At 37.5% G+C, this 17,627-nt stretch overlaps 1 protein-coding gene across 1 annotated transcript; it reads left to right on the top strand.

Moving 5' to 3' along the window:
• Window positions 1–4,480: 4,480 nt before the first annotated feature.
• Window positions 4,481–16,888, top strand: c1qtnf1 (C1q and TNF related 1). The gene is made up of 4 exons (XM_026915600.3): window positions 4,481–4,645; window positions 11,972–12,147; window positions 12,319–12,437; window positions 15,626–16,888. The coding sequence occupies exons 2-4, from the start codon at window positions 11,972–11,974 to the stop codon at window positions 16,174–16,176; spliced, it is 846 nt and encodes a 281-aa protein (XP_026771401.1). The 5' UTR covers window positions 4,481–4,645; the 3' UTR covers window positions 16,177–16,888.
• The last annotated feature ends 739 nt before the right edge of the window (window positions 16,889–17,627 follow it).

The raw sequence follows: 17,627 nt of genomic DNA, 5'->3' as shown, positions 1-17,627 counted from the left end.
TTGAAATGTATCCGGACCACAATAACATAACGCAAAAATATTACAAATAATATAAATATGCAATAAAAATAACAGTCAGATTAAGATTAATCCCAGGATTATGTTTAGAAGTGTCTGTATAACGAGTCTATATAAAATCCATCCCTCTGTAGATATTATAGATTTATAATATTAAAGCCTCAGAATATTAAAATGATATTTTATTTAAATAAATATATAAACACAGAAATCATAAAATGACACCAATGGTTCTTGAAGTGCAGTCTATTTACCCCAGGGGCTGTGACAAAGTGACTTCACTTGAATTGAAGGTGTGTAAAGTAAAGCATAATAACTGAAAAAAAGGAAGAAAAGAGAAAGAAAGAAAAAAAAAGGAAAAGTGATGTTGGCGTTACGCAAAATGTTTCAAATGTACATTTTAACCCAGTGTAAGTGGCTCATTTGGTTCTGTGAGTGTAATATACACTATATGGCCAAAAGTTTGTGGACAACTGACCATCACATCGATATGTGCTCATTGAACATCCCATTCCAGACGTAGTCCCCCTTTGTGGTTATAATAACCTCCACTCTTCTGGGAAGGCTTTCCACTAGATTTTGGAGCATGGCTGTGGGGATTTGGCCATTCAGCCACAAGAGCATTAGTGAGGTCAGGTACTGATGTCAGGAAAGGGCTGAGGTCAGGGCTCTGTGTAGGACACTCGAGTTCGAGAACTATGTCTTCATAGGCTTCACTTTGTGCACAGGAGTGCTGTTGTGCTGGAACAGGTTTGGGCCACTTAGTGTCAGTGAAGGTAAACTGTAATGTTACAGCATACAGAGACATCCTATATACTACACTAATATACGAATAGTTGGATTATGTACATAAAAACATCTGTGCTGTGCTCATATATTATCAATAATAATAATAATAATAATAATAATAATAAGAATAATATCACTAGAAGGGGTCCTTGTGTATAGAAAAACTTGAAAAGTGTGAGAACCTCTGATTTAAATGAAAAGCAGGCAACATCTCCTTCTAATTTTGCTTGTTTTCCATGGAACTCTGCTCTTGTGAATATGGGCTGTGACACATGTGGTATGGTACTCCTTGTTCTAGTCGGCAGCACGTGTGCAGTCCCACAGCGCCACGCCCACCAACCCGCTGATAGGTGGAGAATGTTTTCATTGGTCTCACAAGAGCCAATCAGAAGGCCGACTCCCGCCTCTAGCGTACCAGTTTATTGCGTAATAGGAAACGCACGTGTTCTCCAATGCGCTGCTCGCGGGGTCTCAGATAAACGAACTGGGGGACTCTTATTCCTTTTAAGGAAATTCAATCAGCAATTTGAGCTGCTTTTTATTGTCATGTTTACTTGTCGGTTTAATGACAGCTGGAGAGTTTATTCTTCGTTGTACTAATGTTGTACTTGCTATCTCGTTAAAGTATAAGGTAATATTGCCTTATCTATTAATACCTAGGCTAACAGGATTAGGTATTAGGTTTCAGAAGATACAGATAAATATGTAACCAAATGGTCACATCTTATAATATGACCACTATGATAGAATTAGAGAGAAATTAAATATTTTTACGCATTATCCTGTGTAATAATAATAATAATAATAATAATAATAATTTTATAAGGCCCCATTTATTTGTTTGTTTGTTTGCTTGCTTGTTCTTCACCATATATTACAATGCACCATTCAAGACTAAATCTTCATTTAGTCTAAATCTAAATCAAGACTAAAAAAGGTGCTACATTTTGAATAAAAATGTCTTTAAGTCATACAGCATTTAAGGAATGGCATAGTACAGTAAAACATCTCAAATATTTTTACTGTATAATTGACAAAGTGTTTGATGATTTACAAAAGATGGCACTCTAAAAAAAAAATATGTTACCCTTAAGGATTCTTTGGTTGTCCTTCTGAATGCCTATGTAGTTCTATGTAGAGCTAAAAAAAAGTGTTTCAGAAAGGAAACTATGAATGTTATAAGTTTATAAGGGTGTAGATTATAAAAGCCATGACATTATATTTCATGTCTGTTGGCATTATTAAGGCCCATTTGCTTATGGATGCATAGCCTCAGTATTAAATTAACAATGTACTAAATTCATTTCTCTCTGACTTTCTGTGGCCAGCCGTCTTGTCTAATAGCTCTCTATCTCTTGCCATCACAAATTCTGCCACATGATGTTGATGATGATGATGGTGCAAGAAGCAGAAGAGTAGAGGAAGTAGACTGTGTATACAACTGTGTGATGAAAGTAAATACACTCAGCTCCTGCACACACATGATTACACTCAATATCTCCAGGGGGTCCTGCATGCTTGAAAACTAAACTCAATAAAGTGAGCTGTTTGTGCTTGAGTTCACACTGAACATTTAAATCTGCCCCATATGTTTTTAAAAAGGCAAATGTACCATATTTATCAAATAGTTAAAAAAAAAAAAAAAAATATTAGTGTTATAATGCCATGCACATGTTGTCAAGAAAAACAAACATATTCAAATACTTTTAAATACAAACGATTTCCTTAGGATTTGAAATATGTTTCAAATTCTTTGTTGATGGTGACATCTAGTGGATATTAAAGGGAATAATAACAAATTTAGAATTAATAAAGAGGCCAGCTTGCAATCCTAAACTGTCTAAAGGCTTTTTTTTTTTGGTTTCTAATAAAAATTAAATAAATCTGATTATGTAGATGATGTAGTAATTAAAACTAGGTTCACATACTATCTATAATGATATAAATCTGATTTAGATCATCTTTACAAATGTGTAGTAATTTGTAAATAGTGTGCAAAGAAAAAAAGAGAATGTCAGATTTCATCTTTTCTTGAATGTAAGATAGATCTGAACGTTTCGTTTATTTGTTTACATCAGAGCATTTGGGAGATTGGGGGGGGGGGGGGGGGGGGGATTGTGGAGGAAACCAGGGATCTGAGGAATGAGGCTGTGACCCCTCATGCTGAAAATCTCATGAGCAGACATGTTTGCTGTTTTTCTTTTTAGCTGTTTATGAATTTAAAAAGTATGGTAGCAAGCAAGAGACTTGAATTAATTTAACTTGCCAACCAATGCAACTTCTTAAGTGACATCTAGTCATTTCATTTGCAGTGGTGTACTGTTACTGTAACATATATATAACATATACAGAATACAAAACACATATTGAACTCTGAGCTTGGCTGTTTCAGGAGCAACCGAGCCAAAGGCATGATCACTCATAGTATACTGTTTAGTTCTGGGAAACTGGAGAAGGTGAAATTCCCATTAGACTTACTGGGTTAAATAGTTCCTTCAGACACTCTGACAAATTTCATTAAATACACTTGTAGGAGGAGAAATTTTTAGTCAATTCTATAAGAAGCCTGTACATACTTTGCAAAATGAAAAAAAAAAATAAATGAATTGGTTGTGCGGTAGTGCTTTAGACATTTAGTCAAAGCCTTCTGCTCTATGTTCATAAACATATTACAGTTCATTAACTTATGAAAAAAAATTTTATATTCATTCTCACTGGCTTATATATTCTGTACAAACATTCTTAGGTCTACTTAGTACTTCTCATTCCCTCCTCCCCAGACCCTTGTACACCATACATCCTCTGTCAGAGAACTCTTTGAATCAGTGATGCTAAAAAAAGAAAGAAAAGATAAACACAGGCATCTGTTCTGCAGTTGTGATCAAAGTGTTTTGATCTTCTCTTGTCCCTCATCTGCTTGCCTTGGGCCTGGAGTGTGTTCTGTGAACATCCTAATATATATATAATAACATAAATGCTCTAAGATGGTCATATTTAAAGATGAGGGTGTGATTATGGATCATTTGGTGCAAAATGCCATATACACTTGGAGTGGATTTCCTTTTTCCATTATGCATGTATGCACCACTTACCAGATTTCTTCTGTTCCCTCCCCAATAACCCTGTGTCAAGCTTAGATAAGAGTCAACCACAGCAATTTTCCTAAAACAACCCCGCCAAAAAAAAAAAAAAAAAAGAGGGGAAAATTTTCACTACATTTCAGAGTTGGCCAGATGTTTAAGCAAGAAATTTTCATTTGTGTTGTGTTTTGTGTTTATTCTTTAAACATATCTCAGAGTATTATCCCTCTTTCTCTCTCTTCGTGGTGACATCAGCTGTTCTGAAAGGTCCTCTGTGCTATTTTGTAGGTAAAATGAGGCAAGCGAGGTAAGAGACATCTGTCAAATAGTCTGAGAATGTGGCATGACGTAACTTGACTTTAATCTGGTGTCTCTCATTTTCTCTTTTCATCTCTCTCTGCTTTCCCTCCAGACTTTCCTTCTCCATTTCCCCCCTTCCTCTTTTGGACTTTTCATTATTCCTATGGATTCTTCTTTTTCTTCTTTGTGCTCTTGTTGTTTTCCCTTCATTCCTCCCTCTTGGCTGTATCTGTGCCCCTCCCTCAATCCTCCTCCCTTCCTGTACTCTCTCTCTCTTTCTCTCTCTCTCTCTCTCTCTCTCTGGCTCCTGATGGCATGCTGAGTTTGGGATTGCAGGAGGGAGATGTCTCACACAGCCTGACATGAAAACACACTCTTAGAGAAAAACAGCAGCATCCATAGTGCAAAACTAAGAGGAATCATAGTCAGCATTTACCTGGGCCTTTTCAACTTTAGAGGTAAGTGTCTTTTTGGATAATGTGTGCAATTTAGCAATATCCTTGAATACGTGTGCACTGGAAGTTTGGCTTTTGGATGGCATGAGTGACATGAAGCAGCAGTCTAACTGTGATGGCTCTTTGTTAACTGAAACTAGTTTTGTTGTTTAACAAATGCACAATGATGGGGCATAAGCTGAACAGTGTGAGAAAAAAAATGCCACAGTGTAATACTGGTGTGTGACAAATGTGTGGCAGGAAAATAACAAATCACAGCATCATGATTTAAATTGTTCTAACCTGAGTAAAACACTTTAATTGGAATAGGTATCAGGGATTCTCAAACTTTCTGCAGTTAGTGACTGTAAAAAACTGTGAAAAAAAAAAGATTTAACTATAAAAAAAAAAGAAAGAAAAGAAAGAGGCATGGACCCCTCAGTACAGATTTATTTAGCAAACAAACTATTTAAAAAATATGCACATAAGTTAAACATGTACAATAATATTTTGCCTATTTATTGGAGTAAGAGCTTGCTTTTTCTGAACTTTCCACCAAACAATCTATTTTATTAAAATTGTCATTCCAGTTGACATTATTTATATGTATAATAACTTTGATAATGGTAGGGTTCTGGTTTCCATCACTAACCAAATGAGAAAATCACAACCTCCCTGGCTTTGCTTTACAATCCCCACTTTCAGACAAATCACGCCTTGTATAAAGAATAATAAGCAACACAATAAAGTATTTCCAAAAATCAAGCTGCAAAACAAAAATAAACAAAACAGATCTGTGTTCTAACATGATGTAAGTCTGTAATAATACGGTGATTCATTGATGAAATCTCTGGTAGCTGGAAAATAATTAACTGAGCCACAGGCCATGGATGAATCTAGGTCAAGAATTCTTTAGGCATGCAATCATCAAGCCCAGTTCAAAGTGCTTTATGGGAGAGGTTTATGCAGACAGGATTGAGGAAAAAACATGTCAATGAGCTGTGATTGTCAATAGATTATGAAACTCAGGATTTTCATCACTTTAAATATGGTCCACCTCTCACCAAGCAAAATGATCACACAATTACAAGGTAAGGAGTCAATGAGTAAACCTTGAATATTGTCCTCACCATATCTTTACCTAAGTCAAATGGATGTATCTGATCTAATTTATCCTCCAGAACTACTGCTAGTATTACCTGCTCTCCTGCGTCATTATATAGGGACCACACTGACAGACTGGGGATCTTGTGAGGTCATGTGGTCTCACTCAGATGTGTTTACCTGGGTTAGACATGCAGCGATGTGCCACATGGACTTCAAAAAGATTTTCTGATTCTTGGTTTTAATGCAAAGCTCAGGAACAGATTTAGCTCTGCGTTCTCTTTTTACCCATAACAATCAAGCAGGACATAAGAAAAGCAACGATGGAATTACTGAGGTTGGAATTATTTGTAATTTCTGGCTACAATTTATATCACAATGTTTTGTCACTCAGCTTCACATACAAAAGCATCTTTAAATATCCATTCACACACAGCAGATGGAGTGTTTTCATCTCTGCTGTTCAGCCTCACAGAAAAAGTGTGAATGTTACACAGGTCATTTTTAGACACTTCAAATGTTTCAAATGTGACACATTTTCCACATGTGGACTTTTCACATGTAGTGTATGTGTTTTTATTTCTCCACATGGAGGTGTTTCATATGATACATTTATTTTCACATTCATTTTTTGCATATAGATTATGTGGTTTTCTTTTTAATACATGACCACATATTATTCACATGATGTCACACGTGCAATTCCAGGGCATAACCCATGTGATCACATGAAAAAAACATATGATCATGCATAAAATGTATGTAATTTTTCCATAAGGGTTCATTGCAATTGCAAGAGTCTAATCTGAGGAAATGTCATATGAAGTGCAATGTCTGCTAGGAGAGTCGTAGATATTGCCATCTAAATTATACTGTAATACTAATATGACACTTTTGAAGTAATACTTTACAAAATATTTTTCTCTTGTAAGCTTTCCTGAAATCCAGCCATTGTTTCCACTACATATCATAGCAACACACCATACAGACTTGTTAGCACAGGTACGCAGTCTGTGAACTGATATTTACTGCCATAAAATATCCCATCTTTTTCTTCTTACTGCAGTTTGAATTGTAGGGTGGGGAAGAATGAAGTCTGCCAAGAAGGCAAGTGCAGGTGTGTGATTACCCCAGAGAAAACAAAAGGAAATTTACTTCTTTTCACTCTCCCTCTGCCTGAGAGCAGCTTTTCTTCTTACTGAGTCTTTTTTTTTCTCACAGCATTAGAGCATGAGTGCACACATAAGGAAGCATTCCTATTAGTAAAGGAAGGGCTCAAGCAAGTGGTGGCTCTTTTGAGAGGATGTTCTGGTGCTCTTTCCTCAGGCACCTAAAACTATACTAGCTGTTATATCCCGCATTCAAGATCACTCTAGCCATTCAATGAGGTATAGAGGTACTGGTTATGTGTGGAGTAAAGTACAGGCATAGATAGAAAGTGAGGAGTGATTTAGGGAAGTTTGGTCCAGGTGAGCAGAGGGTGATGAGGGTAGCTACCTGCTATCAGATGGAAACAGTGCATATCACATAGCTGCGGGTTCTAACAGCACATATCAAGCAAATCTAATGCAAATGAATGCTCTAACAGTGCATATAAATATATATATATATATATATATATATATATATATATATATATATATATATATAAAATATATACACTTTAGGCATTTTAAGCATATGGGTTCCATTATGGCATCCTTTAAACATGTGTTTATATATGGTTCCACCCATGGAAACACCCACAGAACCCAAACCAGTGACACGTGAGTCTGTTAAAATGCAGACTCAAAACTTCTCTATTATAATACCATCATTTCCCCCATAGTTTTATTAAAATTGCTGTATTATTAATCTTTAGATTGGGAAATGAATAATTACCTATAAGAAACCCACGTATGTGACTGGCATAATATTAAAACAATGTAATTTGCCAGTTTTTATATGTACACCCTTAAAAAGATTCTATCTAGGACACTAAAGCATCCTTCATTTTGTCTCTTTGTGTGAATTCCTAAAGGTACTATGTAGAACCCAATAACCCAGGGTTCTACTTTTAGAAAGTGTTGCATGTAGAACCATTTAGGAAGGTAAAACTGTTAACCATTTAAAAACCCTTGGAAAAACTGTTTTAATTTGTATGACAGCAAAATAATCACTCAACTTTTAGTTGACCACTGTCACAATAAAAGGAAACAAGTGTAGCATGCCCAGGCCTTGAACAAAGCAGATGCAAGATAAAAAAAATGTTATCCATTATTTTGCTTCTGTTGTTGACTTGAATAGCTCAGGATCAGGACAGTAGAAAATAAAGGTGGTGCAAAATGATCTGAGGAAAGGAGTTGGTTGCTGATTATTTAAAGCTTGGCATTGTGTTGTGCAAAGCAATAACAATCTTATGTAAGACATTTACGGTCAGCTCACGGCACATGCTGATAGAGCCAAGCCAACTTTTTGGCTGGAGCGAAGGCGCCACTGAATGACATGCTGTACGAGTAAACACGACCTCCAGACCTCGACATCCGCAGGAAGGAGAGAGGATCTGACTCAAGGATATCAGATGTAGAATTGTAAACATGAATGAGCATGAAAAGGGGGGACAAGCAAATTAACTGGACAAAATGCAGAACAAGAAAAAGTCTCATAAATGAGGCGAAACACTACAAATGCACACACAAACACACACACGCGCACACGTACATGCATATGCACAGGCACACACACACACACACACACACACACACAGGACGTCTGTCTGTGCTAGCTGTTGGATCGTATGCCTGATCAGAGATGAGGAGCAAGAGAGGGTCACATGACACACAAGTGAGCACATCAAAAGATTAGTGAGGGATTAGTGCACTCTTCAAAGCACTGGCCCACAAAACGCTTTGAACTTCCACAGGTTCTAACCCCTCTGTATCTCTCAGACAGTGTTCTTACACACCACATAGGGTGCTTTATTTTAAACACTATGAGATGCATCAAGCATGAAAGGATTACTATATGACCTACTACATAACATGGTATACACTCATTGGCCATGGTATACACTCACCGACAGTTGAAGATTGGAAAAACATCTCCTGGTCTTTTTCCAATCTTTAAGTGCCCAGTATTGGTGAGCCTGTGCCCACTGTAGCCACATATTCCTGTTTTTGGCTGACAGGAGTGGAACCCAATGTGGGCTTCTGCTGTTGCAGCCCATCTTCCTCAAGGTTCGATGTGTTCTGTGTTCTAAGATGCTTTTCTGCTATCCACAGTTGGAAAGAGTGGTTATTTGATTTACTGCAGACTTCCTGTTAGCTCAAACCAGTCTGGTCATTCTCCTCTGAACTCTCTCATCAAAAAACATTTCCAGACCAGAGACAGTAAATGAAATGACAAATTTGTGAAAGTTTGTATTTGCAACAGAGGATCTGCTAAAGAAGCCTATCTAGTTCATATTCAGAAAAATAGCGTCGAACTAAGGCCATTTTTTAATATGTTGATAGGTTCTGCTGAAGTATTTTTTGAGTATTTGGTTCATTTCTCTGAAATACCTTGCTGGGTCGGTGTTCTGATCATGGTCTGTCAGTTGACAATGCCTGTGATATAAGCTACACAAAACAATAGAATAGTTGTTTTGCGTATTCACAGTGGAAATAAAATAAATGCACAAATCTGCATTTGTGAATGCAATGTATTGTCAACTATGTTCTCATTTTCATTTCAGCTGGAATGGAGGGTTTTGTTTTGAGCCATGTGACTGTCCATATTTGATATACCTGTACTGAGAAAGTAATGCTACTTACAGAAATGGTGCATGTAAAATGCATGTGTTCCCTGTTTGTTGGGGAGTTTGCACAGAGCTCTTTTTGAAATGTGACCTGGCACAACTGTCGTACTGTCAACCTAGTCTAAGTGTGTCATTTGCTTAGTCTGTAAAACTGCTGTATTTAGTGTCTGCTCAGCTAGAAACAGTTACAGTGTCCTGCATGAAGTATTTTTCCATTTCTTTCAGCTCAGGAGAGAAGACAACATCATTGCTGTGTATTTCTGTGTATAGCCCAGACTATTTGTGTTAAGTCTCCCACATTACTTGCTTTGTCTATATCCTGGTCTTTACTGGCAGAGTGTTAGTGTTGTGCATTGAGAAATTAGGTTGCTCTGAGAATCTGTGCCAGCTGGAGAACATCCATACAGTGAGTCAGAAGCAGGAGTGCCTTTGTCACATGTAACTATTCATTTATTTAAGTGATCCAACAGTAGCTCTTGTGCTTGAAAAATGAAGGGCTTAATGAAAACAATAAATCTATATATGAACATTTTAATCAAGCCAATTCCCTGTGCACTCAGTTTCCAATTTTCTATGCAAGGAAATGCAGACATCATATTTATCATTGATTTAAAATAAATATTGACGACAGCAGTATAAGGTGCACTGTGAATTCTTGTCTCTGAGCTGTTATACCATTTTAGGTCTTTAAAAACCCTTTTAGGCTAGAGCTAACACTTGTATGGCATCCCAAATGTTCCAGATCTTAATATAATTTACTGCAATGGCTGTACAAAAATGTTGTCACATACAGAGCTTTGTTCAGTAGCACATTCGCTCATGCAAATTCTTCTCACAAAGCCCTTTAAACAGTTGACTAGACAGGAACTAGGCTGTTTTTTTCCTTCAAAAACAATCTCTTAAGCACACAAGTCTGCTTTGAAACAGCACATCAGAAAAGATCAGATGTATGGAACTGACCTTAGGTTAATTGCCACTATTCAAACAGTTACTCAAGTGAAGAAGTGGCAAGTGGAATCTCGATGAGGTCTAAGACAAGGCCAGTGAAGGTGCTATTGTGTAATTGTTGGGGCTGGTCAATCAATCGGCCAAATGCTACTGTCAGGGCTGGTTTTCCTCAAGGTCACAAGGCCTTTCTGAGAGGACCACATTAACCATTTCTTTATTTTAGAAAGAGAATGTTCCTTAGAAGTGGTAAAGGAAAGAAGGCAATGGAATAGAGGCTACAGTGAAATGTACATGATAAGAGTTGGATATTATTTTTACATCATTCCCAGGTCATGTTAGAAGCTACTAAAAAAATTACACTTAAGTAGCCCAAACTGTGTTGAATTCAAGGTTCTTTCAGTTTAAAATCAAATTCATGATTCGACCCATTACATTGCTAGTTTTATAATCAATGTCTAACAACGTTGATCCTGCACATACATTTCTAATTGAACCGTGGTCAGTTTAATTAATGTAAAAAGCATTAGCTTAACACCTTAGCTCATTCTAACAGTGTAATGTCTCTCATTTCAGCAGACATTACTCATCCCTTCACACCTCCTTTCAGTTATTTCCTTCAGGATGCTGTTTAGGATGCCAAAAAGCAGTTAATATATTAAGGAATCAAACAAGGTTGTTTTACAAACTTAATTTTATTTTTACAATTCTTGTAAATGTTGCACACCTTATGAACTGGATAACAGTTTGCAACAGACTTCAAACTCTGTCTCGTCTGACTTCATTTTCAAATCCTAAAATAACCACTGGTGTTAAATATTTGACCAATTTTGATGTTAAACCGTGATCTGTTTTAAGACTGTCTTCACTGCTGCTTCTACATTGTCATTTAAAAATGTCGGATCTGCGAATAAAACATTACTCTGGTCATGCAAACAATTTATTACTGCAATACCACTGGCAAAATGTTCTAGAGTTTCTGCATTTGTATTTTGAAAAGAATAGCTAACAAAAGAAACTCAGCAAAGCAGGTCCAAAACCACTTTAACCTGATACAGGACGATCTCAGACTGTTTTTGGAAGGGTTTGGATAACTGAACCATAATTACTGCCACAGTTATTTAGACGAAAAGCTGTTGTGTATAAACAACCTGATGCACAATGATTAAAAAAAGGACTGCGCACAAAATTCCTGGTCAAAATTTAGTCACTTGCCTGAATTTTGTAAAGACTTACTTTTATGCACATGTCTCAGATGCCCCACGTGTGCAAAGCTGATAGAGATATATCCCAGAAGACTATAATTGTGGTGGTTCTACCAAGTATTGACCCGGGGGGTAAATACTTATGCTGCCAACAAATGTCTGCTTTTTTTTTTAATTTAATTGCTTGCTTTATTTTGTCATCATACACATATTTTGCATGTTTAAATGTTAGACATATTGTGTAAATCCAACAGCAAAAACCTCAGTTAAGTCCCAGTTAATTGTTTGTAAGATTTTGACAGCCTTTTACGCACGTAACAGATGGCCCGGATATGCGGTCACCACGAGACCAGTGTGCCAGTGGTGAGTGTAGGATTACTACTACTGATGTGTGCAACATGGGCCGAACCATACAGGCCCCCTTACACTGAGACAGACCGTGATCGATATGACCCCCGGGATCACCACCAAAACACAGACTACGATCAAGACACCAGGTATCAGCAACATAACACTTAACATTTAATTGAAGACCATGTACAGTTCACAATCCCCAACAATGCTATAATGCAATAAGCTAATGTAACCTCCATATAATACTGGCTGCTAATGAAGCTACAGTAAGAATGATAACAATAAAGAAGGTGATCAGATTTCCTCTCCTGCAGTGGCAGCAAGACGACTGGGTGCCGGCGATGTTGTGACCCAGGAGAGGAGCCTCTCCAATATGGCAGCACTTACCCACAATACCAGGTTGTTCCACAGATAAACATCACCATTCTTAAAGGTACAAAGTTCATTCATAACCATAATTTACTTAACTGCACAGAAGTGGTTTAAGAGGCAAAAAATTATTTTTTCACTGCAAAAAAATTATATCTTTGCGAGTGAAAATATCTTGAGCAGGTTTATCAAACATTTCTTATTATGAGATTATTATAAAACAAATATATAATTATTCAGCCTGTTGTTAGATGCTTTTTATACATTTTAATCTTTAAATGTTTAAATTTTTAAATTGTCAGACCATTTTGCTTCTTTCTGGGGAAAAAATGCTTAAAATAATAAATAAAGATAACAATAATAATAAAAAAAATCTACCAATAGATGAAGATGTAAAAATTGGAAATCATGAAATTGGTAAAAAAAAAAAAAAAAAAAAAAAACCTATAGAAATAGGTTTAATAATCATATATTCAGATTATTGTAATTGTATAATAGGAAAAAACTAGATAAATATGACTATATTCAAGACATTTTCACTTGATAAGATTTTTTTGGTCATTTTTTTTGCAGAGTTCACAATGCAGTTCATTCATTCCATGAATTAGCTGTCATAACCTATTATTTCTTTTTTCACTTAGTGAGAGTCAGGCCAGGATTATACGTCAGTGACCATGTAGCTGTGAGCTTGTTAGTATGGTGTGTGCGGATGCTTGCATAGAAATCTTCCTTCATACACCAGGGGGCAGTGTTGCATGACGCAAACCAGAATTTACAAAAAAGGCAATGTGAAAAAGAGCAGTCTCTGAGCCACAAACAAAGAAGAGTTTTGTTTCACCAATGGAATAATAAAAAAAGATACCACAGCTGTAACTTTATTTTACAAAGTGCTGGGGCACAAAAGAACCTTGTGTCATCAATTATAAACCAAGTCAGTTCTCACTGGAAGCATTTTTGAAGTGTTCATTCTGTATTAAGCAGTATCAAGAGGTTTATGTATTGAAGCACTTCAGTGAAAGCCACAGTTTCAGCAATCATGGAATAATGAATGCTTTCGATTAAAAAAAAAAACCTGAGCTATATCACATTCCTTGTGTCTTTACTGGGAGGCACAAAGAAAGTAAAGTGTACAGTCCTATAGGCTGATCAAATTTGCCATTTTAATGACAGCTACATCAAATATAAAGGCATAATATCATATAGTTTTCTGTTAAATAAATATGTGATAATGTCATCATATCCCCATGGTGCAAAAAGTAAGGTAGCAAAAAACCCAGCAGGAAAAAGCCCTGGTATAAACTTGCTTCTGCTGTTAATTTATAGCTTTCCAGATGCAAGAGTTTTATCATACAGGAGACATTTTATTACAGACACCAACCTAAGAAACTAACAGCATGAATAAACTAATATTTTTAGAAAGCATGTTTCAGCAGTTTCTGTACAGTTATTATGTATAAAGTTTTTAATGAGCTACATTTTCAAAAAATGGGCATCCCCCCAGCCTACGGTACAAAGTATTGGATGGGACAAAGCAAATTTTATTGTTTAAATTTTTTTCTGTATGAAGTTATGATGTATTTGTGGTAGTACAACATTTATGGGTATGCATCTCCTGCCTTAATCAATTGCCTAAAGCTTGGCTGATTCACAGTACCTAGCTGCATTATTATCACCTTGTCACGCTTACCCATAAACCCCCTCTCGGAGGCAAATACGCATCACTGCAGAAATATGAACCAGCCCTCAGTAGGAATGTGAGAAGTCTGGCTCAGAAGTGGCAAAGGCTCCCGGAGTGACAGTGGCTTTGGACGTGACCCACATACTTACACCCACATATTTAATGATATTTATTTTGCATTTTTACGCACTTTAAAAAAATGTAATGCAGAAACATCTTAATATATATATAAAATAAGATCTTATAAACACCGATCAGCCATAACATTATGACCACGTGCCTAATATTGTGTTGGTCCCCCTTTTGCTGCCAAAACAGCCCTGACCCATCAAGGCATGGACTCCACTAGATCCCTGAAGGTGTGCTGTGGTATCTGGCACAAAGACGTTAACAGCAGATCCTTTCAGTCCTGTAAGTTGCGAGGTGGGGCCTCCATGGATCGGAATTGATGGCCAGCACACTCCACAGATGTTTGATTGGATTGAGATCTGGGGAATTTGGAGGCCAAGTCAACACCTTGAACTCTTTGTCATGTTCCTCAAACCATTCCTGAACAATTTTTACAGTGTGGCAGGGCGCATTATCCTGCCAAAAGAGGTCACTTCCATTAGGGAATACCGTTGCCATGAAGGGGTGTACCTGGTCTGCAACAGTGTTTAGGTAGGTGGTGCATGTCAAAATAGCATCCAAATGAATGCCAGGACCCAAAGTTTCCCTGCAGAACATTGCCCAGAGCATCACACTGCCTCTGCCAGCTTGCGTTCTTCCCATAGTGCATGCTGGTGCCATCTCTTCCCCAGGTAAACGATGCACACGCACCCGGCCTTCCACATGATGTAAAAGAAAATGTGATTTATCAGACCAGGCCACCTTCTTCCATTGCTCTGTGGTCCAGTTCTGATGCTCACCTGTCCATTGTAGGCACTTTTGGCAGTGGACAGAGGTCAGCATGGGCACTCTGACCGGTCTGTGGCTACACAGCCCCATACGCAGCAAGCTGAGATGCACTGTGTGTTCTGACACCTTTCTATCATAGCCAGATATTGTAGCACAAATTGCAGAAAAGTTAAACTTTTCTGCAATTTGTGCTACAATAGCTCTTCTGTGGGATCAGACCAGACAGACTAGCCTTCACTCCCCAAGCACATCAGTGAGCCTTGGGCACCCATGACCCTGTCGCTAGTTCACCGGTTGTCCTTCCTTGGACCACTTTTGGTAGGTACTAACCACTGCATACCAGGAACACCCCACAAAGCCTGCCGTTTTAAAGATGCTCTGACCCAGTCTAGCCATCACAATTTGGCCGTTGTCAGAGTCTCTCTAATCCTTACGCTTGCCCATTTTTCCTGTTTCCAACACATCAACTTCGAGAGCCGACTGGTCACTTGCTGCCTAATATATCTCAACCCTTGACAGGTGCTATTGTAACGAGATAATCAATATTATTCACTTCACCTGTCAGTGGTCATAATATTATGGCTGATCGGTGTATATTAATGCTTATGTTCAAAGAAAAAAGACATTTAATAATCTATTCAAACCTGCAGCTGATTAATGCTTCCTCTTTCACTCAGGGGAAAAGGGAGAAAACGGCCAGCGTGGACCCTATGGCAAAGTAGGCAAGACAGGGCATACAGGCCCAAGAGGACCCAATGGCTTAAAGGGCTCCAAGGGCAATATCGGAACCCCAGGAGAACCCTGTAAATCCTACTATTCTGCCTTTTCAGTAGGCCGAAAGAAAGCCCTGCATAGCAATGACTACTACCAGACGCTGGTGTTTGACACAGAATTAGTCAACCTGTATGGCCATTTCAACATGTTTACAGGCAAATTCTTTTGCTACGTGCCAGGAATTTACTTCTTCAGCCTCAACGTGCACACATGGAACCAGAAGGAGACGTACCTGCATGTGATGAAAAACGAGCAGGAGAAGGCCATCCTGTACGCACAGCCCAGTGATCGCTCTATCATGCAGAGCCAGAGCCTGATGCTGGAGCTGGAGAGAGATGACGAGGTGTGGGTTCGCCTCTATAAGGGGGAGAGAGAGAATGCCATCTTCAGTGATGACTTCGATACCTACATCACCTTCAGTGGTTACCTCATCAAAGCCAAGAGTGAAGTTTAGCAGACCTCAGTGATGTACTAGCAGGCGTAAAATACATACCTTTGCATAGAGCCATGGAAATAGCATCTTATTGCTTATTTTATATCTTTTATATTGGACATTTAGTGTTTATAAAAATTCCTTCTGGATTTATTTAATCTGAGTATAAAGTATACAGGGAGAGGGGAATATCAGAGGTGTTGGGAGCATAAAGCTGAACCAAGGACTAAAATAAAGTATGGCTTATGACCTCTATTACTCTATTATACTCAAATATTTATTTTGTAAAGCTTAGCTATGAAAGAGAGTGATGTTACTGTAGGTTTGTTTCACAGGTCAACACAACACATGTCTACCTGTATTTATTATGGGTTTGGTGCCTCATCTTGCACTAGTTGATGGAATATGTTGCAAAAGGTGCTCTGATCAAGTACGACGCAGTTCAATGGTACTGTTGAACAAGCACATATTATCTGGAATAGGATTCTATAATAAATGTATTTTTGTATTATTAGAAATTGCATTTACAGCATTTTACACTCAAATAATATAAACAATGCAATCTCAAATTCTAGGAAATATTAAAAAAAGAGAGATTTAACGTTAATGCTTTATTTATGGTTTGTTCCTTAAAAGTTTGTCAGATCCCTCCTGAAAATTAAACTACATGAGAGATCTCAGATCCCATGGCACTTTACAGGAAATACTTAATAAAAGCGAAGTGGAGGCTTCAGCAGGAGGCATTTTTATTGTCAACAGCTGTAAATGTTCTTCTTTCTCTCACTGACATTAATGGAAAGTGACTCCATGTGTTATAGGCCAGTTATTTAAACATCACTTGAACTTTCCAAATTACAAATATGATGTACATATTAATGATTATGCATATTTAACAAATAAAAACTTAAATACATTAATCATAAAAACAGCTGTACTTGATCCTTTTTATATTAATTGGTGTTATATGTGGGGGTGTTTTTATTTTCACAGGCAAGGGTGGAATATGAAAAGTGGCCAAGTACACCTGACCCAGGAATGTTTCCTGGCTGAGAAGTTTGTAGATATATTGGGGTCCAAATATATATCACACCCTGTCTGCTTAAAGCTAAATGACAGCAGTAGCACTCTCAACAGCAATTTCTTAACACACTTAGTCAAGATGCAGACATTTGCCTTTGACTTTAACTGCTGTAAGTACAGTACAGTAGCTTTAATCCTGCTATTATCGTTGACAGATTGATAACAGTCATTAATGGCCATTGTCAGTGTGTGTGGCGCTCTCACTTTCAGTTTTATTACAGTCATTAAGACATATATTATGATAATGCATCACAGCTATGCACATAACACATGACGAGTTTAATAGCAGGTGGGTAAACAAAGCCGTGATGCAGTCCAGATGTCAGTGTCTTTGATGCTGATTCTGGTGTTCACAGGAAAGTGAAAGGAAAGAAAGAAAAAAACAAAACTAC

The sequence above is a fragment of the Pangasianodon hypophthalmus genome, chromosome 12 (genome assembly GCF_027358585.1).
Source record: "Pangasianodon hypophthalmus isolate fPanHyp1 chromosome 12, fPanHyp1.pri, whole genome shotgun sequence".
NCBI classification, from domain to species: domain Eukaryota; kingdom Metazoa; phylum Chordata; class Actinopteri; order Siluriformes; family Pangasiidae; genus Pangasianodon; species Pangasianodon hypophthalmus.
The sequence above is the reverse complement of the archived record's forward strand: the minus strand, read 5'-3'. Positions and strand labels throughout refer to the sequence as shown.